The sequence below is a fragment of the Carcharodon carcharias genome, chromosome 1, assembly GCF_017639515.1.
Source record: "Carcharodon carcharias isolate sCarCar2 chromosome 1, sCarCar2.pri, whole genome shotgun sequence".
NCBI lineage: Eukaryota > Metazoa > Chordata > Chondrichthyes > Lamniformes > Lamnidae > Carcharodon > Carcharodon carcharias.
The window spans coordinates 68,926,459-68,948,166 of NC_054467.1; the positions used below are offsets into that span (position 1 = coordinate 68,926,459).

Below are 21,708 nucleotides of genomic sequence, written 5' to 3' on the forward strand. Positions count from 1 at the left end.
CTATGATATCACACTGATCAAAGAGCGCAAGCGAACTGCCCTTGTCCAGACAGGAGTCAGACGTTCTCAGAGGTGATGTGAAGATCTATGGAGTGTCCTCACTGTGTGTTGTCATCATCCTCCTGCAATCAAGCGACTCTTCAGGCCTCCACTGCGTCTCCATGACAGGAGCTTTATCACAGAGTGCGTGCACTACCATCAGCCAGGCAGGAGCCAAATGTTCACAGATGCAATGTGAGGATCTATGGTGTCTCCTCACTGCATGTCATCATCATCCCCCATGAATCTAGCAACTATGAGGGCCTCCTGGGCACACCTGCCTTGTTTGGCCAGTGCGAGAGCCTCATCCACATTGTCGTCACCTTCAAGGGCCTCCTCACCCTGTAATGTTAGTGTCCTCCCTATTGGAGGAGACATCCAGCTTCTTTATCTCCTCCTCCACCAGCTCCTCCCCATTGCAGCGCCAGGTTGTAAAGGGCGCAACAGGTGATGATGATGCATGACACCCTCTGTAGACTGTATTGCAGAGCTCCACCAAACTGGTCCAGGCACTGAAACCTCATTTTCAGCATCCCAATGGTCTGCTCCACCAAGTTGCGAGTTGCAGCACGAACCTCATTATATCTTTGCTCTGCTGCAGTCTAAGGCCGCCACATGGGTATCATCAGCCATGTCCTCTGCAGGTAGCCCTTTCCCCCGAGAAGCCAGGCCTGCAGCTTCTGTGGACTCTGGAAGATTTCAGGGATCTGTGACCTACTTAGAATGTAGGAGTTGTGCACACTCCCTGGAAACCACGTGCAGACCTGTAGGATGCTTTTGTGGTGGTTGCACACCAGTTGCACATTCAGTGAATACAATCCCTTACGGCTGACAAACTTGACCAGGTGTTGTGACAGAGATCTGAGCGCCATGCGAATGCAGTCGATGGCATCCTGCACCTGTGGGAAACTCAAGACCTGGGCAAATCCAATCATTCTTGCATCCTGGCCCTCCTGATCCCGGGCGAAATGCACAAAGTTTTGCGTCCTAAAGATGGCATCTGTGACCTCAGTAATGCACTTATGGGTGAAGTTTTGTGGTATCCCACAGAAATCATCTATTGAGCCTTGAAAGGAGCCACTGGCATAGAAATTGAGCGCCACTGTCACTTTCATGGTCATTGGCAGTGGATGACCTCCATGTCCCAGTGGCGCCAAATCCTGCAGTAGCTGGAAAATGTGACCAACCAATTCCCTGGACATGCAGTTTTGAGCAACACTGGCTCTCGGTCATCTGCAGGAATGAAAGGCAATCTACAGACCCTGGGTCTAACTAGGCGCTGACCAGCAACAGTTCGCTGTAGCTCTTTAGCAGCTTGTGCGGAGGTCCCAGCCGCCCCTTCTTCCGGGTGTGCTGCTCCTCCCAATGCACAGCCAGGTGCCTGAGTCACTCTCTTCTCCATCATCTTCGCTCTCTAAGCTTTGAGGCATACGGCTAGTTCACCAGGCTCCATGATCCTGATGTACTCCTGCTGCAGGATGAAAGAAAGACGCGTGGGTAGCATGGGTGTACGAAGAGCCTGTCTCAGTTAAGTCTGAAGACCCCTTAACGCATCCCAGAGAGTGTTGACTACCACTTGGATGGCCAAAGATTACTGCGCTGCATGGCTGCCCAAAACCTCACCCATCTCTGGCCTGCTGTACTTGACCATTGACGGCAGCTTTGCCCTTTGGATTGCAGGCTGTGCTCAGCTCAAGCGCAGGCATTCTCCTAACGGGCGCTGCAAGGCTGCACTGTTAACTTGAACCATGGGGGAGACTGGTCCAAACTGGGATGATGACACTGCATGGGGCTGTTCCATGGCCAGCTTTAGCAAGAAGATTGTACAACGTGCCCTGTCATCTAACTGTTCTGCAGTCTACTAAAACACTCATTAGTTTGCAGTCTGTGCCTGAGGGGTGAAAAGCTCTGGAGCACTTGGTGGCATTTTCATGCACCTGCATTGCTTGAGTGGGCAGAGAAGCTAGAGGCCCGACTACTGTCATATCAATGTGGCTGCGCCTGAACTTTCTCAGCTGCAGAGGAATGGTCACTTTATACAAGGTGTCCCTAATGTGTGGCGGCCCCCCCTCCACCACTTGCTACCTTCAACCGCAGGGCTGCCCTTTTCCCCCCCCACCCTCAACACACCCCAACTTTGAAATCCAACTGGCGACCCGGACGAGTGCTCCACAATGTTACCGTGCATTAATCTCAGAGTTCCCCTCAAAGTGCATGCCTTTTATAGGCTGTTGCAAAACACGTCAGTGTGCAATCACGCCAAAGTGGGCAGACAATCCAGCAGAGGGCGGGGGACGATTCTGGCTTTATAATGATATGCTGCATTACAATGAGGTTCCCGATGTCTGATGGGCGAGAAACATGGCCCATCATTGGTGGGCAGAGCAGACAATTGCAAACTGGTTTCACAACATTGTGAAACTGATTTTTGGCCTTCCCGCCATTTTGTCTGCTCACCAAACACGCTTATGCCAACAAGCACAGAAAATCTCACCCATGATAACTACAGCAGCAGATCAGAGATTAACTCACCTCCTGATTCCCCAAAGCTTGTTCTCCATCAACAAGGCATAAGTCAGGAGTGTGATGGAATACTTTCCAATTGCCTAGATAAGCACAACTCAAACAACACGCAAGAAGCTCAACATCACCCAAAACAAAGCAGCATGTGATCAGAACCCAATCCACCACCTTAAACATTTACTCCCTCCAACGTCGATGCATTGTGGCTGCAGTGTGTACCCATTTACAAATTGCACTGCAACAACTCATCAAACCTCCTTCAAGAGCACCTTCCAAAACTATGACCTCTACCACCTGGAATGATCATTCAGCAGACACATGGGAACATCACCACCTGCATGTTCCTCTCAAAGCCACGTACTATCCTGAACTATAATCGTTGTTCTTTCACTGTTGCTGGGTGAAAACCCTGGAAACCTTTCTCTAACAGACTATGGGTGTACCTGCACCAGATGGACAGTAGCAGTTCAAGAAGACAGCTCACCACTGCCTGGTCCTGCCAGTGGCAACCACATCCTCTAAACAAATTTTAAAGATGAATAGAAAAGGAAGGATAAATAATTGCTGGCTGCATCCAGATATGTAGGAATGGAACCAAGGCTACTCCGGAAAGCTGACATTCAAGAAAAGATATACCACCGAATCCAATGTACTAGCTCAGCCTGTGATAAATTACATACTGGATTTTTGAGAACTGTGGTATCAGACCCACACTAAACCACTCAAAGTGGTTCTTCCCACACACGTATGGTGCTGAAGATTGGACAACTTAAGAGATGTCATATCAAGGCCCTAGAACAAGGTGATCAATGCTGTCGTAGAAGGATCTTAGAAATCAAATGGGAGGAGAAAAGAACAAACATAGACATCCTCCAACACCAAGGCGTGCCAAGGATAGGAGCCTGGATAATCTCATATCAGCTGAGAAAGATGGAGCATGTCATCAGACCACCTGACTCGAGACTAAACAGGCACTCTACTTAGAGCTACTGCAGGGAGCTCATTCACAAGGGCCAATCTGAACATTTCAAAGACAGTCTTGAAGCCTCCATGAAAGGTCTACTCCACTATCAACACATTGGAGGTGGATGCTCAATCATGACCAATGGTGATTCACCTTTAAAAATGGTGTCAGAACTTTCCAATCAACAAAAGCAGCCACTGGGATAGAACGCGAGGGAGACGGAAAGAGAGAGCAGCTACTTGAGCCAGCCATCTACGACCACCTCTACTGGCCAACAACTGATGTCCACACTGTGGAGAGCCTGTATGCCTTAGACAGGGCTCGTAACTCATCTGCAAACCCAGGACCAACACTGATATCTCAGTTACCAGCATGGACGAATCATCCTTGACATGATTACTGATGATGGAACCAAGCAAATGGAGTGGACCACACAGGAGAAGTGAAACAACATGGAGTGGACCTGGAGGCTTAAAGGTGCGGGGTGCTGGGGGAGGGTTTCAGGTGGTGGGATTCAGGATGGACTGTCTGCATTCAGAGAAAATTAAGTGTGATGTCACAGGGAACCAGGTAAGTGATTGATTGTTAAGTATTTTGCTCATTTTGCCTGTTTATCTTTTAAGAACTAGTACAAATTATTGGTAACTGTAAGGTTTCATTAGTAGTAAGGTTTTGCAGTAACAGTAGCAAAACTTATTGGGAGTAGTAGGGTTTATTAATTAAGATTAATAACTTAATAAACATAATAAAGATGGCAGGACAGATGATGTGTTCTGACTGCAGAATGTGGGAGTTCCTGAACACTTGTGATTTAGAGCAAACTGATCTGCATTAAGTGTGAATGGCTTGAGGAGCTTCAACTCTGAATTGTTTAGCTGGAGACACTGCAATACATCAGGGAGGGGGAAAGTTACCTGGGTACTTTGTACCAGAAGGCGGTCACACAGGTTACACAGATCTTTAGAGTTGGTCACTGGTAAGGGACAGAAAGGTGTGACAGTGAGTCAGGCATGTAAGGGGATCCAGCAGGTAGTGATGGAGGAGCCTCAACCCCTGACTTTGGCCAATAGGTTTGATGTACTTGCTTCCTGTGTGGTTAAGGAGAGGGATTACAAGTTGGATGAACAGACTGACCATGGCACCGTGGTGAAGGATTCCATTCAAGTGGGGGGAGTGAAGAGGTATGTGGTAGTGATAGGACACAGTATAGTCAGGGGGATAGATACTGTTCTCTGCACCCATGACCAGGAGCTCCGAAGGTTGTGCTGTCTGCCCGGTGCCAGGTTTAAAGACACCTCCTCACGGCTGGAGAGGAACTTAAGAGTGGAAAGAAGAGAATTCAGTTTTCGTGGTCCACATGGGAACCAACAACAATAGAACAGCATTTCTGGTTCTACCTAAGAGAATTTGAGGAGTTCGGGTCCAAATGAAAGCGCAGCACATCAAAGGTAATAATCTCAGAATTGTTACCTTGCCATGTGCTAATTGGCACAGGGTCAAGGAGATTAGAAAAATAATCACATGGCTCAGTGTGGTTGGGGCAGCAGGAGTTACAATTCAAGGGGCACTGGCACCAGTGCTCGGGGAAGACTAAGCTATTCCATTGGGACGGACTACACTTGAACCAGTGGGTTCAGTGTCCTGGCCAATTGTATAAACTAGAGTTGTGGGCAGGACTTTAAACTAACAGAGGACAGGAGGAGGAAGGGAGGGTCTCAGTGAAGGCAGATTTAGAAGTCTAAAGAGAAAGGTCGAGGCATCGGAGGAGTTTAGCAATGTGGGTAAAGACAAGAAGAATGGGACAGGAAAGGACAGAGTTTAACAAAAATTGTACATCAATGAATAAGTCATTGCAGGGAATAGAAGAGAAAAAAAATGAAATTTAAAGTTCTTTATCTGGAAACATGAAGCATCTGCAATAAGACAGATGAACTAGTGGCACAAATAGAGGTAAATGATTTTGACCTAATCACCATTACAGAGACGTGATTACAAAGGTACACAATATTCCGGAAAGAGACAAAATGGTAAAGGAAGAGGGGTAGCCCTGATAATAAAGGGTGACATAAGGACATAAGAGAGAAAGGATCTCGCTTCAGAAGATGATGGAGTAGGATCAGAATGGGTGGAAATTAGAAATAGCAAGAGTCAGAAAACACTGGTGGGAGTTGTTTAATGCTCTGTCAATCGGTATAACTACCGTTAGAGGGTTTATAAACAATAAATCATTGGAGCTTGTAACAGAGGTAATGTAATAATTGTGGGGGGACATTAATCTTCATATAGACTGGGATAATCAAGTTGACAAGGGTGGTCTAGAAGATGAGTTTGTGGAATGTTTTTGAGACAGTTTCTTGGACCAATACGTTTTTGAACCAACTAGTGATGAAGCTATCTTAGATCAAATATTGTGTAATGAAACAGGGTTAATTAGTGATGGCACAGTAAAAGATCCACTGAGAAATAGTGATCATAATAATGTACCATTGAATTCTAGGTTAAATTTAAAAGTGACAAAACTCCAATCACAAACAAGAATCTTAAACTTAAAGGTAGTGTTAACAAGAGAACAAGTCAATACCGTTGTACTAAATGGAAATCCTGTTTAACAAGTTTATTAGAGCTTTATAAGGATGCAACGAGTAAGGTAGATAAAGGGGAGCCAGTAGATGTCGTATACCTGGATTTCCAAAATGCTTTCGATAAAGTGCCACACAAAAGGTTAATAGACAAGATAATGCCCATGGAGTTGGAGATAATATATTAGCATGGAAAGAGGATTGGTTCACAGATAGGAAGCAGAGTGGTACTTTAGCCAAATTGGCAGGTAGTGAAAATGGAGTACCACAAGGATCAGTGCTCAGGCCTCAGCCAATTACAATCTATATTAATGACTTAGATGAAAAGACAGAGAATAATGTATCTAAGCTCGTGGATGATACCAACAACATGGAAAGGAAAGCTGTGGGAAGGACACAGTGGCTACAAAAAGATATGGACAGGTTAAGTGAGTGAACAGCAAGGTGGCAGATGGATTATTATGTAGGGAAGTGTGATGTTATTCACTTTTGTTGAAAGAATAGAAAAGCTGAATAATTTTTAAAAGGTGAGAAACTTGTAAATGTTGATGTTCAAAAAGACGGGAGTGCTTGTACAAGGAACGTAAAAAGTTAACACACTGGTACAGCAAGCAACTAGGAAGATAAATGGCATGTTGGCCTTTATTGCAAGGGGTTTTAAGCACAAGAGTAAAGAATTCTTGCTAGAGCTGTACAGGGTTTTAGTGAGATCTGGAGTAGTGTGTGCAATTTTGGTTTCCACATTTAAGAAAATTTTCTGACCAACAGGGTTGTGAATGTTGCACCAATGAATACATTTAAGGCTGGGATAGACAGATTTTTGGTCTCTCAAGGAATTAAGGGATATGGGGAATGAGCAGAGAAGTGGAAGCCCAACCATAGTCATATTGAATGGCTCAATGAGCCATATGGTGTACTCCTCTTCCTATTTCTTACACTCATGTCTTATGAGCTGTGACTGTGCTAAATCCTGCAGAGAAATCCTGCAAGGAGCAATAACGTACTACAGTCACAACAGATGTCACAGCTGACTTCAACCAGAGACTTTGGAGCACTGCAAACAGGGCAGAAGCTAGACTGAAGGAATTCAAAGATGGGTAGATATGGGAAGGTAGTTAGACAGCACAGATAGGTGGGGTTTATATTTTTTCTATTTGTTCTGCTCTTGCTCTGGCCATTTTGGTTTCCATATTTAGATTCTCAAATGTGAACAGTAGCTCATTATGTCCTCAAGCACTTTCTTTGGCTCTGAAATCTAGGTAAGGTTTGGAACTATGACAAGCACAACAAACCTTGCTTTTCCTGCTGTCTCTAGTTTGTGCCTCTGCTCATCTTCATGAAGTAACTGAATGTGTAATAAAGAAAGGCTTACATTTATGTAATGCCTTTATCAGCCTCAGGAAGTCCAAAAGTACTTTACAGCCAAAAATTTTTGAAGTGTAGGCACTGATGTGAAGGAGGGAACTCAGCAGCCAATATATGCACAGCAAGCTCCCACAAACAAGAATGTGATAATGACCAAGTAATCTTTTTTAAAAACTGATGTTATCGAAGGATGAATATTGGACAGAACACCAGGGATAACTCCCCTGCTCTGCAAAAATATTGCCTTGGGATGTTTTAGGTTTGCTCAGAGGGCAGATGGGGCCTTGGTTGGACATCTCAGCTGAAAGATAGCACCCCTAGCAATGCAGCACTGCTTCAGTACTGAACTGTGGTGTCAGCCTAAATTTTTGAGATGTGAAGTAAATATGGTCCATGGCATGGGACAGTCCAGTTGTGATCAGGGTAGCCAAGCAGGGAATAGTTGTCTGCAGCTTCCATTGCCTTCATTCTTTCCATCTGCTAGGTCTTTAATGCTGTGCTCCTGAGGCTCTCACTCTCTTCTGTGTAATATTCCCCTTAGTTGCCTGCTTCCAATATCTTCAAGCGGTATAATGGTTGTCTTAACCAGATGATTTACCTGCTCTTCTTGTAGACTTAACAAAATCCCCATTCTTAAACAGGAATCATGAAGTAGCTTATCACAGAATCATAGACCTATGACGCAGAGGCCTATTGCACCTGCTCTTTGAAAGAGAGTATTCCAATTTGTCTCACTCCCCCACTCTTACCCCATAGCCCAGCAAATGTGTCCTTTTCATTCATTTATTCAATTCTTTTAAAAAGTTATTATTTAATTTGCTTCCACCAATCTTTCAGGCAGAGTGTTCCAGATGATCAGAACTTACTGCGTAAAACAAAATTATCTCCATTTCCCTTCTGGTTCTTTTGTCAATTATGTTAAATCTGTGCCCTCTGGTCACTGATCCACCTGCCAATGGAAACAGTTTCTCCTTACTGATTCTGTTTTAAAACCCCTCAAAATTTTGTACATGACTATTAAATTTCCCCTTAACCTTCCTGTTTTAAGGAAAACACTTAGCTTTGCTAGTCTCTCACATAACTGATATCCCTCACCTCTTTTGCTATAGTGTCAGCCACGTGTTGATAAGGGTACAATCCACCGCATGAAAGATAGTGGTTTGCTGTTGAGCAGGAGAAGTGGCATTGAAGGAGGAATGGGGAAACGACTGGTGGAAGAGCAGCAGCTACTCAAGAAATAGTAACTGGGGCAGCAGGAAACAGCAGTGGAACAGTAACTGGGCAGTGGTTCCCCAAGGTGACAGACATAGAATGTTTCAGTGAACTTTAGATGGAGTTTGAATCAGAGTGAAAAGAAACAATAGAAAATTTATGGCACAAAAGGAGGTAATGTGGCCTCCAGCACAAAACCTGTAGCCAAAGAGATTTGGAAAATTATGGTTAGAGCTTCTGCTATTTCTTCCCTTACTTTTCTTAGCAATCTGGAATATGTTTCATATGGGCCTGATGATTTCTCCACTTTCAAGGACACTAACTCCCTCATTCTTTCCTTCCTCTCTGCTTCCTCTTTAAGTACAATGTCTGCTCCATTCCCCTCTTTCATGAAAACAAATGCAAAGTATTCATTAAGAACCATACCCATGTCTTTCACCTCCACAAAAATTAACTTTTATGAACACTCATTGGCTCTCCAGGATCAAGTCTGTGCAGCCATTCTTTTTGTAGGAGTACTAACAGGATATTTGACCATGAGAGGCATTGCTATCAAGTTCAACAGTGTCATCTTCAATACAATACTGCATTTACATTTACCCACGAGGATTGGGAATTGGTTAGCAGACCAATTCCTACAAAGTAGGAATAAACAGGTCTTTTTCAGACTGGCAAACAGTGACTAGTGGGGTACCACAGGGATCTGTGCTTGGACCCAGCTATTCACAATATATATATCAATGATTTGAATGAGAGAACCAAATGTAATATTTCCAAGTTTGCTGACAACATGAAATTTGGTGGGAATGTGAGCGGTGAGAAGGGTTTTAAGAGGATTCAAGGCAATTTAGACAAGTGGATTGAGTGGGCAAATACATGGCAGATGCAGTATAATGTGGATAAGCGTAAAGTTATCCACTTCAGTAGGAAAAACAGAATGGCAGAGTATTATTAAAGTGGTGACAGATTGGGAAATGCTGATGTACAGAGGGACCTGGGTGCCCTTGTACACCAATCATTGAAAACAAGCATGCAGTGCAGAAAGCAGGTAAGGCAGCAAATAGTATGCTGGCCTTCATTGCGCGAGGACTTGACTACAGGAGCAAGGATGTCTTACTGCAGTTGTACAGGGCCTTGGTAAGACCACACCTGGAATATTGAGAGAGCTTTGGTCTCCATGCCTAAGAAAGCATATACTTGCCATAAAGGGAATGCAGTGAAGGATCACCAGACTGGTTCCTGGGATGGCTTTTCATACGAGGAGAGACTGGGCTGGCTAGGCCTGTATTCACTGAAATTTAGAAGAAAGGGAAGAGATCCCATTGAAACGTATAAAATTCTGACAGGGATGGACAGACTGGATGCAGGGAAGCTGTTTCCTCTGGCTGTAAGGTCTAGAACACGGGGTCACAGTGCCAGGATATGGGGTAAGGCATTTAGTGTCTTGTTTCTTGTCTCAATAATGCACATATGCTGTCAACATTGTAGCTGAGTAACTTTATTAATAACTCATTTTCCTAACAAACACATGTCTGCAGTAACTGAATTCTATCAAGATGGGCTCCAACATGTGCTATCTGACCTTCAATCCCTGGGTCAGGTGACTACCATATAATATCTAATAATGGTGTTCAGTACCACTATCATGACATTTCTCTTTCTTTAAAAAAAAACAAACTTTTATATAACTCAAGTACACAAAGTCTCTTATATTCTTTCTCATTCTGTCTTGTCTTTTACTCATCTCTGTATCTCTGGTTGTTTCACAATTCTTCCACTGGATATTCTGAATGGTGACAGAAGTAATTTTGAAGGACAAGGGGCCTTCTCCAGCTCTGTGTCACTATCGCCCCTTGGATATTTTTTGGGACTCTCAGGCTTTGTCTGGTTATCTGTTGCTTCACTGGTGCATTTCTGGTTTTTGATCTTCAGCTACACTTTCTGGTTCAGAGCAGGGTTGTGTTTCATTTGTTCTCCTTAAGAATTTCTGGTTTCTCCTGCACTGTTGTCCGTTTGGAGTCTGCACTATATAAGACCTTGGTTCTCTTGTGATTCCTGTGACAACAGCAGGATTCCAGATCCTTTCATGCTTAATCTTCACTGTCTCTCCCATGTTCAGGTCAGGCAGAGGTTAGGCACCTCAATCAAGTACTGTTTCTGCTATCTCAGCTTGAGCAGGTCCTGCATGCTGTAGCTCACTGGCTGTGGAAATAACAGTTGAGGTGCAGTTGGAAGCTTAGTTCTTAGTCTTTTCCCCATCAGGAGCTGTGCTGGAGATGATCCAATGCTCTCTTAATGCAACATTCCTGAAATCCAGCACAGCCAGTCTCTTCTGAATGCCTTTGCCTTCTTCAACAGGTGTTTTAAGGTCTGCACAGTACACTCCACCATTCCGTTGGATTGTGCATATTTGGGACTTGATGTAATGTGGCAAAACTCCCAGTCCTGCGCAAATTTGCGAAACTCAGTGCCTGAGAATTGTGGACCGTTATCTGAGATGAGCACTTCAGGTATGCTGTGGCAAGCAAAAATTGATTTTAAATAATTTATTACAGTGGTGCTCTTACTATCATTTCTCAGCAGCACAGACTCAAAAAAAACTTTGAGTAATGATACTATTCACTGTTGTCAAATGTGAACAAGTCCACTCCAATTTTCTGCCAAACTCTCTGGACACTGTTGTTGAAGTGGTTCTTTTTGTTGCGATTTACTGTACTTTTGGCACACTGCACACGTATTCACTATTTCCCCAATTTGTGCTTCCATTCCAGGCCAATACAGTACATCTCAGAGCTCTTCTCCTGCATGTTTCTATGCCGAGGTGACTTTCATGTATGCACTGTATTTCTTTCCTCAATGTTGCAGGAATTATGGTCTTTTCTCCCTTGAAAAGTATTACTTCTGCTACATGAAGTTCCTCACGAAAGCCCCAGTACTCTTGTACAGCACAAGGAGCTCCACTCTGATGTGTGGGCCAGCCAGTTTGCACAATCTGCTGCAGTTTTCTCAGGGTAGTGTCGTTTTTGGTTGCTTTCCTGATATCATCCAGTTTGGTTACAGGATCAGTGAAGTTGTCAGCATGTGAGCCTGTGCTTCCGTTTCTTTATCCTCTTCTCTGTGATAAGTAAGTATACATGTGATAGAGTGTCTGCGATGTACATTTCCTTGCCCAGTTTGTTTTTAACTCTGACCCGGTACTTCTGCAAACGCATTGGTAATCTTTGGGTTCTTGGTGGTGCACAGTTCAGGGACTTCTTAAGTGTAGCTTCCAAAGGCTTATGATCAGACTCTACCTCCATGTCTTTGACATAGACAAACTGATGGAAACGTTCTAGACCAAACAATTGCTAGCATTTCTTTCTCCATTTGGGCATACGGCTACTATGTTTCAGTCATTGCCTTTGAAGCGTATGCCATTGATGCCTCATTTTGCAAGAGGACAGCTCCCAGGCCATTCCTTGAAGCGTCCACTGAGATCTTGACTAGCTGACCGTCCACTGAGATCCTGAGTGGCTGACTGACATCGTAATACTCTAACACTGGTGCCTGGGTCAGTGTTCTCTTCAGACTGGTCAAAGCTTCCTGGTGATTTTGTTCCCAGTGCCATTCCACATCATTTTGTGGAAATTCTCCAAGAGGGGCCGTCAGGCCTCACATGCTCGGAATGAATTTCCCAAGATAGTTACCATTCCCAAGAACTTCTCCAAGTCTTTCTTACATTCTGGGGGGGTGGCATGTTCATGACTGCTTCGATTTTACTCGGGTCTGGCTTCAGTCCCTCACTTATTAGCATACGTCCCAAGTACCTGATTTCATGAAGACCCATTTTGCACTTTTCCTTCTTCAACTTGAGGCTCCTATCTCTAGCTCTGGCCAACACCTGCCTTGGTCTGTGGTCGTGTTCTTCTCGTGAGACTTCCCAGACCAGCACATCATCGATATAGGTTTCCATGCCCTCTGACCCTTCAACAGCTGCTTCACTGTTCTGTGGAACACTTCCGGAGCTGAATTAATACCAAAATGTAAGCGTAAAAACCTGTATCACCTGTATGGTTGAAGGTACAGAGATAGGAGCTGCGTTCATCCAGCTTGATCTGCCAGAAGCTTGAACTCACATCCAAGACTAAATAGTATTTAGCATCAGCTAGCTTACACGAGATCTCTTCTACTGCGAGCAGCTGGTAATGCTCTCTTTGTACTGCCTGATTTAGGTCTCTGGGATCCAGACAGACTCACAGATTCCCATCTGATTTTCCTACAATTACAATTTTGGATTAACCCACTTTGTCAGTTCTTCAATTTTCTTTATGATGTGAAATTTCTCCATTCTGTCCAATTCTGCTTTCAGTCGATCTCAACATTACTGGTATTTTCCTGGGCGGGTATATTTTGGGTGTCACAGTTTCGTCAGTCTTGATAGTGTGCTCTCCTTTTGGGCAACCAGTCCCTGGAACACATCTTTATACTCGCTCAGGATGTCATCAGTGGTGACAGTCATTATTCTCTTGATTAGCTTCAGATTTCCACAAGCTTTGATTCCAAGAATGGTTCTTACATCAGTTTTCACCACTATGAATGGAAGTGTTTGAGGCTGTTTTTTGTAGTTCACTAACTGTGCATTTGCCTTCTATAGCAATTTTTTCCACCTGTAGAAGTAGACAGTTTCCCTTTTGTTTCAACTAGCTGTTTTTCTTTGCTTATCGTACGATACAGGCTGATGGAAATGACATTTGCTTGTGCATCTGGGTCAAGCTTCTTAAAACTCACCATCATGTTGGCAATTTTTAGATCAACCTTCCATTCGTCTTCTTTGGAATTTGTTGTTACTGCACCAACAAAAAGTTCAGTTTCAATCGTGTCAATCTGTGCCACTTTCTTCGGTTTACACATCTTAGAGAAGTGATTTAGTTTATCACAGTTCTTACACTGCTTTCCGTAGACTGGACAACTATGTGGTAAATGCTCTGTTCCACATCAGCAGCATTTAAATGTTTTAATAGCAGTTTTGTTCTTCTTACTTTTAGACTGCCTATTTGTTCTTTCCCATGGCTGTTTCTGCTTAACTGCATCTAACTGCTTGACCATGTGCAGTTTATCATCTTCCGTCATCTGTTTAATCTGGCAGTTCATTGTCTCTGCTGCTCTGCAGATATTTATTGCCTTCTCCAGCACGAGGTGAACTTTTCTGAAAAGCCGTTCTCTCGAAGAGTCACTTGTGACTCAGCAAATTATTCTATCTTGGATAAGTGATTCTTCAAGCTTTCTAAAATCACACGATTTAGCTAATGTCCTCAGTTCAGTTACATACTGACTGATGCTGTCACTGCTTTGTGTGCATGTAAAAAAATCAGTATCTTTCATGCGTGATGTTTTTCTTAGAGTTACAAGTACGTTTCAAATTTTTCCATTATTCCTTTTAAGTCATTTTTTCCTCATCTCTCTTTCAAATGCGAATGCATTAAGCTTCTCAGGCTGCTTCCCCTGCCACATGAAGAAAGATGGAAGACAGTCCCCGAGGGTCTTTATTTTTAAACACTGCCCGTCGCTATGAAGTACAACACAAATCACTGCTGGAACCTCCTCCAGTTTTCGGCAAGACTACCCTCCAAACTGAGCTTTGTCGGTGGTTTTAGAAACTCCATTGTCGTGTTTAGTTTACTTCTGACACCATGTCTTGTTTTTTGTTTCAATGATGCACATAGGCTGTCGATATTGTAGCTGAGCTAACTTTATTGATAACACATTTTCTTAGCACAAACACATATCTACATTAACTGAATTCTATCGAGACAGGCTCCAACATGTGCTATCTGACCTTCAATCCCCAGGTAAGGTGACCCCCTATCTAGTATAGAGCACCGTATAGTATCTAATACTGGAGTCCACTACCATGATCAACTATTATCATGACATTTAGGACTGAGATGAGGAGAAACTTCTTCAATCAGAAGGTGGTGAACCTATGGAATTCTCTACCACAGAAGGCTGTGGAAGTCAAGTCACTGAATATATTTAAGAAGGAAAAAGATAGATTTCTGGACCCTAAAGGCATCAAGGGGTATGGACAGAGTGGAGTATGACATTGAGATAGAGGATGACCCATGATCATACTGAATGCTGGGGCAGGCATGAAGGGCTGAATGACCTACTCCTGATCCTATTTTCTTTTATTATAAGTGTTCACAGGTTTTGTTTTTAATCATTGTATCATCCATTTGCACTAATGACATTGGCCTGGAAAGTCATGAATAGTTGTTCTGTGGAAACCCCAGAAAAATGGCATAAATGGTTGTTTCAGCCATTTACGCCAGTTCTCCACAGATTCTACCTGTCTCTGATTGCAGTTACATGAGGAGACTTGGAGAATTCTCACGGATTTCGATGTCATCATCTGCAATCCAGTGATCCCTACTGGAGATAGGCAGATGGTCAGGCCAGAAAGGACAGTATTGAATGTGCAGTTACTCCACCAACATTGTCCACCGTGTCATGCCGAGAAGGCACGAAGGAAAAAAAATCTAAAAGAAGTTTGTTTCTCTTCCATATTCTTTTGTTTAAATTCTTTTTAAAAAAAAGACAATTGCTGAGTTGATAAAATGGCCACAGCTAGTCACATGCTGGTAGTTCTGAAAAATTCTGAGCAATTCCAATGGACAAAGGCTAACTCATCAACCTCCTGAAAGTTGACACCGCTTTGCATTGCATGAACACTCCAGCCAAGCCAACACGAAGGACTAGTTGATAAGACATCTGCCCCAGCCAGCTTGGACGAAGAAACAGATATTTGTGACTCATCTCCAACGTTGTGCTAATGGTTCCACAGTTACCTGCTCAAAATACAATGGATTTTAACAAGGGGCCTTGTTAGCTAAATGGCTTGATCCGAAACCACCCTGTCACATGATCAAAGCTTGAGCTGTTTGAATTGCTTTAACCATACAGCTTTTGGGTTCTATTGTCAATTAACCTCAGAAGAGAAAAACAGACTCCAGGCCAGCAGTCAGCCTCTTTTTGTCACCTTCCATCAGCCAAGCAGCAGCAGAACCAGAGCTCTGTCCAGGTTTATATTGCCTGGCCCCACAAACTGTTTTCTACTGGAATGTCTGAACTTTTGTACCAGTGCCTACTGGGAGACTAATTCATTGCTATGTGCTTCTCCCATTATGGAAGTCAGCATTACTGGAAAAGTGGATTACCCAGCATCAGATTCTATCTGCTAACCTCTGAAGGAATACACCATTGGAAGTCTGATTCTAGACTCATGAGACCAATAATTCTCATTTGTTTGTGGTCTTTGCCCTGTACCTCTTTCTTTCCCTTATCCCTTTTTTATTGTATGAATGTGCCAGGGTTATGTAGTGACACCCATTCCTTGCACTGTGTGTGTAAAATAAACTAACCCTCTGAATCTACCCTATCTTGAGTTTGCTGTGGAGTTAGTAATAGTGGATTGGATCACTCCAAAACTGAGGTGTTGGGGAAGTCAAAAATCCAAAAACACCTGTTTATGGACAGGTGGCAAGGGGAGAAATCAGCGCTCGTTAAATTAACCCCCTCTGTCTGTAACAGCTGACTGCTTCTTGAAAAGGAGGGTGGACACGATTGAGACACAGGGTTGGGGAGAGCTTTGATGCCCTACATGCCTGAGCAGGCTGTTCACACTTACTAACTGGGCTCTGAGTGAAGAGCAATGGCTCAGAGAGGCTGCAAGAAAGCAACTGGTGATCATGGAATTGTTCCAAGTTTCCAAAGAGTTAGGGATTTTTAAAGGTAAAAACTGGCAAAACACCAACTGTCCATAGTACTATTAGTACACAGATCAATTTAGATTATACTTATAATGCACATTTATAACTACCTATTATTTTATTGAATGAATGTATTTTCTTTGTACCATGTAGAGGATCAATGAGATACAAATTATTTTCCACTTTGGCAATAACCATAACTAGCTCAGAATTACTGGGTCAGCCCATTTCCACTGAATATCTTGAAGCTTCTCATGCTGTATAGAAAAATGATGGCTGTTTCAATGAACCACGAAAATGGTTAATTTTTATGACCATAAAAATATGTAGATTTTGAAAGGAAACTGTGTAGGAAATTTGTATCTTACTTCAACTGCAGTCTTGGGCACAATGTTGGGCCTCTGTGCAACAAAACTGCCAACAGGAGTCTCTACAGGGAGAGGGGGTGGGCTTTCAATGTCTTCTGATGCTGGTGAAAGGGACAAGAAAGGACAGTCAGCATATACTCCATGAAAAGTTATCTTTACATCACACACATCTTGCAAGCCAGGCTAAAATTTAAAGGATATAGACACATAAATGTTACTGAATTTCAGTTTATCCAAAATATCTAACAATATCCCATTTTCCCACTAAAATTATGTAACTCCCAATTCTTTTCAATGACTGGTATTCCTGATCATTGTTGTGCTACTTGGGATTTGGCAAAAGGAGGCAATCCTAAACTTCCTGCACAAAAATTTCTGGAGAGGAAGGGAACATAAAAAACTTTGAACATGTGAATAAACAAAACAAAGAATGCTTAATTTTACCTTGTTTGTTAGGTATGCGAATTACTGTTGGTTTACGCAGTAAAGGTGGCCGACTTGAAGTACTATCTGTGGGTGCCATCTGACCTCTAGGTAAAGTCTGAAAAGGATCTGTTAGGACCGAAAATAGAAGTCATAATGGTAAACATTTAGTACTGAATATGCCCTTTACCTGTCATCACTTTCTAAATCTCACAGTGCTGATCATGCACTTGTACAACTCGTAGTAAGTTTTTTTCAGCTGGAGATAGACTGGAATAATTCTAGGGCAAATACAGCAGTGGTCTTGTTGAATGATGGTTCGTTATAGAAGGAATGAAAGGAAGGAAGAAGAGAAAACACAAGTGAGCAAGAAAGAGAAAAGGGGAAGAAAAAGCAGGAGAAAGAAAAAGAGTGAAAGAAAGACAAGGGACAGTAAAAGAAAGAAATAATAGATTTATATCATGTCCTTCACATTCTTGTGATGTCTCAAAGTGCTTTACTATGAATGAATTACTTTTGCAAATGTAGTTAATTTTGTAACACAGGAAAATGCAACAGTCAACTTGCAGCAACCAAGGTCCCATAAACAGCAAAGGAACATCGGAAAAGGTGTAGGCCATCTAGCCCCTAAAGCCTGGTCCATCCTTCAATGAGATCATGATTGATCCGAGATCTACCTCCATATGCTTGTTTTTGCCACTTATACCTTAATTCTTTTGGTTAATTAAAACATATTGATCTTAAATTTGAAATTAACAACAGACCTCATATCGATAGCTTTGTGAGGAAGAATGTTCCAAAATACTCCCACACTTTGCATGTAGGAATGTTTCCTAACTTCACTCCTGAACAGCCTAGCTCTAAGCTTTAGACTATGCCCCCTTACCCTAGACTTAACAACCAGCAGTAATAGTTTCTTTGTATCGACCCTATCTGTTCACCTTAATATCCCAAAAACTTTGATCAAATCACCAATTAATCTTCTAATTCTAGGGAACATAACCCTAGTTTATAATTTGCTCCTCAATTTAATCCTTAGAGCCCAAGTTTCATTTTGATAAATCTACGCTGCTTCTCTCCAAGGACTGAAAAGTGTTATGTATAACCAGGATCAATACAGCATTCGAGTTACAAAACTACTGATTTAGTCCCTGTCTAATCAACACAAGTACTAAATACATCATTTTCTGCTTCAGATGTCAGATTCTTTCATTTGGCTGCACTCTCTCCTTTGAATCAAAAGCTTGTGCTTCCAGTTCCCCCACAGGTTTGAGCATGTAATCTCAACTGATGCCACAATGCAGTACTGAAGGAATGCTGCATTATTGGAAGTGCAGTTAAATTGAGGCCCAGGGCTGGATTTTCCCATCCCAGGAAAACCCAGCTGCATTCCAACTTGTAAGAAAGATACTGCAATAATCATAGGTGATTTGGATGAATCAAATTTGCCTAGAGGATGAGTTCACACAGAATATGCAAGACAGTTTCTTAGAACAATGTGTCTTGGAACCAACTGCAGAACAAGCTACTTTAGACCCAATAATGTGTAATGAGGCAGGATTAATTAATAATCTCTTAGTAAAGGGCACTTCAGGAAGAAGTGATCATGATATGATAGAATTTCAATTTGAGGGTGAGAAGTGTGGGTCCATAACTAGTGTCTTAAACTTAAATAAAGACAATTACAAGGGTATAAAGACAGAGTTAAAGTGGAATGGGCAAATAGGTTAAAAGGTAAGATGGTAGAGAAGCAATAGCCGACATTAAGGAGATATTTCATAACTATCAACCAAGACACATTCCAGTGAGAAAGAAAGACTCCAGGAGAAGGATGCACCGTCCATGGCTAACTAAGGAAGTTAAGGGTATCAAATTGAAAGAAAAGGTGTACAATGCTGCAAAAATTAGTGGCAGCCAGAATACTGGGGAAGTTTTAGAATCCAAGAAAGGATGATGAAAACAAAAAAAAAGGGAGAAATTGAAGTACCAGAGAGAACTAGCAAGAAATATGAAAACAGGCAGAAGTTGTTTCTACAAGTATATAAAAACAAAAAGAATAGCCAAAGTGAGTGTTGGTCTCCTGGGGAATTAACAATGGGAAACAAAGAAATGGCAGAGACTTGGAACAAGTATTTTGCATTTGTCTTTACAAGATACAAAAGGCATTCCCAGAATATCAGAAAAGCAGAGGGCAAAAGAGGAGGAACTTCAAACAATCACAATAACTAGAGTAAAAGTACTAGGAAAACAGAGAGCTGAGAGCCACTGAACCTGATAGCCAGCATCCTAGGGTCTTAAAAGAAGCAGTCGCAGAGATAGTGGATGCATTCGTTGTTGCCTTCCAAAATTGCTTAGGTCTTGGAAAGATCCCAGTAGATTAGAAACCTGGAAAATTCTCAAATGTAAAACCACTATACAAGAAAGGAGGGAGACAGAAAAAAGAAACTATAGGCTAGTTAGCTTAACATTTGTCATTGGGAATTGCACAGGACATTTAAAAATTCGTAATATAATCAAGCAGATTTAATATGGTTTTGTAAAAAGGAAGCGACGCCCTGACTTTAGCCCACCCCAACTCTGCGGAGTGAAAATATGGTGGGCGGGCAGAGCCATTCAGGAGGCCAGACTGTGACGTCAGGAAATGGCCCGATCCCGATCCCTGCCTCAAAGGATAAACTCTGGTACCTGCCTGCCAGATCAAGTTGGTGTAAAAAATGCAATTTTAGGAAGAGTAGTGGGTTGTTCTCCCAATGCCAAGGTTGATCTTCCTCTTCAATCAACACCAAAGGGAGATGAACTGGACATTCATCCATTTACTATTTGAGACACCTTTCTGCTCACAAATTGGCTACCATATTTTTCTACAAAGCGACAATGACTAGACTTCAAAAGTAATCCAGCAGTTGTAAAGTGCTTTGTGATATCCTGGTTTGTAAAGGATACTTTATATAAGCTTTCTTTCATTAACTAGACAGCAGATTTATCCTCCAAAAAGTGGAATTAAACAGAGGGACTGGCCATTATGGACTCAGGGGTGGTGCCAGAGGACTGGAGAATTGTAAATGTTACACCCTTGTTGAAAAAAGGGTGCAAAGATAAGCCCAGGAACTACAGGCCAGTCAGTTTAACCTCAGTGGTGGGGTAGCTTCTAGAAACAATAATGACTATTAATTTTGTCCAGAGTTTTGATAAATGTGGGTTAATTAAGGAAAGCCAGCATGGTTTTTTTTAATGGCAAATCATGTTTAACTAACTTGCCTTAGCTTTTTGAAGAGGGTGATGCGGTTGATGTGTACACGGACTTCCAGAAGGTATTTGATAAAGTACAGCACAACGGACTTGTAAACAAAGTTATAGCTCATGGAATTAAGGACAGTAAAAACATGGATACAAAATTGGCAGAATGACAGGAAACAGAGATTGGTGGTTAATTGATGTTTTTTTCTCACTGGAGGAAGGTTTGTGGTTGACATCCCCAGGGGTCAGTGTTGGGACCCATGCTCTGATGGATATTAATGATTTAGATCTTTGTGAACAGGGCAAAATTTGCGGATGATAGAAAATCTGGAAGCATTGTGAACTATGGGGATAGTGTAGAACTTCAAAAGGACAAAGGTAGGTTCGTGGAATAGACAAACAAGTGCTGATGCAATTTAATGCAGAGAAGTGTGTAGGGATTAATTTTGGTAGGAAGAATGTGAAGAGACAATATAAAGCAAAGGGTACAATTCTAAATGGGGTGCAGGAGCCGGTGCAGAGGGATCTGGGTGTATAATTGTATAAATTATTGAAGGTGGCAGGACAGGTTGAGAAAGTGGTTAATAAAGCAGGCACCATCCGAAGCTTTATTAACTGGGACACAGAGCATAAAAGCAAGGAAGTTAAGTTAAACCTAAATAAGACTGGATTGGCCTCAACTATAGTATTGCATCCAGTTCTGGATGCCACACTTTAGGAAGATGTGAAGACATTTGAGGGAGTGCAGAAAAGATTCATAAGAATGTTCCCAGGGATGAGGAACTTCAGTTATGTAGACAGATTGGAGAAATTGGGACTGTTTTCCTTGGAGAGTAGAAGGTTGAGAGGAGATTTGATAGAGCTATTCAAAATCATTGGAGGCCTGGACAAAGTAGGTAGGGAGAAACTGTTCCCCCGGTGGAAGAATCGAGAACAAGGGGTGACATATTTCAGCTAATCGGCAAAAGAAGCAATGGGGACATGAGGAAAATCTTTTTAATGTAGCGAGTGATTGGGATCAGGAATGTATTGCCTGAATGTGGTGGAGGCAGGTTCAATCGAGAAAATCCAGAGGGAAATGGATTGTTATCTGAAAAGGAAGAATGTGCAGGGCTACAGGAGTGGCACGCGGTGAATTGCTCTGTCGGAGAACCGGTGCAGGCATGATGGGCGGAATGGCGTCCTTCTGTGCTGTTACAATTTTTCGACACTGCGAATGAGAAATCTCATCAATTGGAATGATGGAGAAA

At 42.5% G+C, this 21,708-nt stretch overlaps 1 protein-coding gene across 7 annotated transcripts in view; it reads right to left on the reverse strand.

Annotated features, from left to right (window-relative positions):
* The window catches only part of sh3d19 (SH3 domain containing 19), a 202,115-nt gene that overhangs the window by 80,713 nt on the left and 99,694 nt on the right, over positions 1-21,708 (reverse strand). For all 7 annotated transcript variants that reach the window (XM_041190073.1, XM_041190096.1, XM_041190081.1 and 4 more), the window contains exons 8-9: positions 17,243-17,350; positions 16,799-16,899 (exon numbers count right to left, since the gene is read on the reverse strand). In XM_041190073.1, coding sequence (XP_041046007.1) covers positions 16,799-16,899; positions 17,243-17,350 — 209 coding nt within the window. The remainder of the gene's footprint in view (positions 1-16,798; positions 16,900-17,242; positions 17,351-21,708) is intronic.